A 680-nucleotide genomic window follows, 5' to 3' on the forward strand; every position below is an offset into this window, starting at 1 on the left:
CATTAATAATGTCCTGTCTCTTAATGTTATTCCCTTCACAGTCATCCAATGCAGTGCTACAGCAGAAGACAGGAGACGACTCCCAGCCTGACAATCCATCAGGCCCTGCAGAAAAAGAGCACAACTACGTGCCAGCTATTTCACCCTCTAAAAGCCCTACCAAGCCAGATGAAAACATTATCTCTGTCAAGGCCTCTGACAAGGATGTGGAGAGCGACTCAGGCTGTCCTGATGGTGGGCCTTCTTCAACCCCCAACCAGGGTGAGACCACTGGACACAGTGTTGATGCAGCTCCGGCATCACCTCGTGAACTCTCACCCCGAGCCAGTCGCATCCCCATCCGTGACCTGGACTCTCCAACCCGTAGGGGTTTTCCAGCTCCGCTTTCTCCGTCTCTGTCACTGTCATGTGAGCACTTCCCCTTAGCACTGCTGCGCGACAAGTTCACTTTCCCCACTGGTTCTCGAGGGTCCGACTGGCAGGTGGAGGAGCCACACTCTCTGTCTTCCTCCTCAGGACCTGTGTCGAGCAAGAGTAAAATACCAAGACCCATGAGCCCCACACTAGTGCCGGATCAGCTGTCTGCACGATTTATTCCACGGCCGCCACCAGGAAAACCACCCCTTCGCACAGGTGGCGAGAACAGGTGAGAGGACCAAGAATTTAAAAATGTATACTTT

General features: G+C 53.2%; 1 protein-coding gene across 1 annotated transcript in view; it reads left to right on the plus strand.

Moving 5' to 3' along the window:
• The window catches only part of LOC107576446 (tau-tubulin kinase 2-like), a gene marked incomplete at its 5' end in the record, with an annotated part of 2,684 nt that extends 2,034 nt beyond the window's left edge, over window positions 1-650 (plus strand). Inside the window, one exon of the mRNA XM_016262621.1 lies at window positions 42-650. Coding sequence (XP_016118107.1) covers window positions 42-650 — 609 coding nt within the window. The remainder of the gene's footprint in view (window positions 1-41) is intronic.
• Between the last annotated feature and the right edge of the window lie 30 nt (window positions 651-680).

The sequence above is a fragment of the Sinocyclocheilus grahami genome, unplaced genomic scaffold, assembly GCF_001515645.1.
Source record: "Sinocyclocheilus grahami isolate Dianchi unplaced genomic scaffold, SAMN03320097.WGS_v1.1 scaffold3693.1, whole genome shotgun sequence".
Lineage (NCBI taxonomy): Eukaryota > Metazoa > Chordata > Actinopteri > Cypriniformes > Cyprinidae > Sinocyclocheilus > Sinocyclocheilus grahami.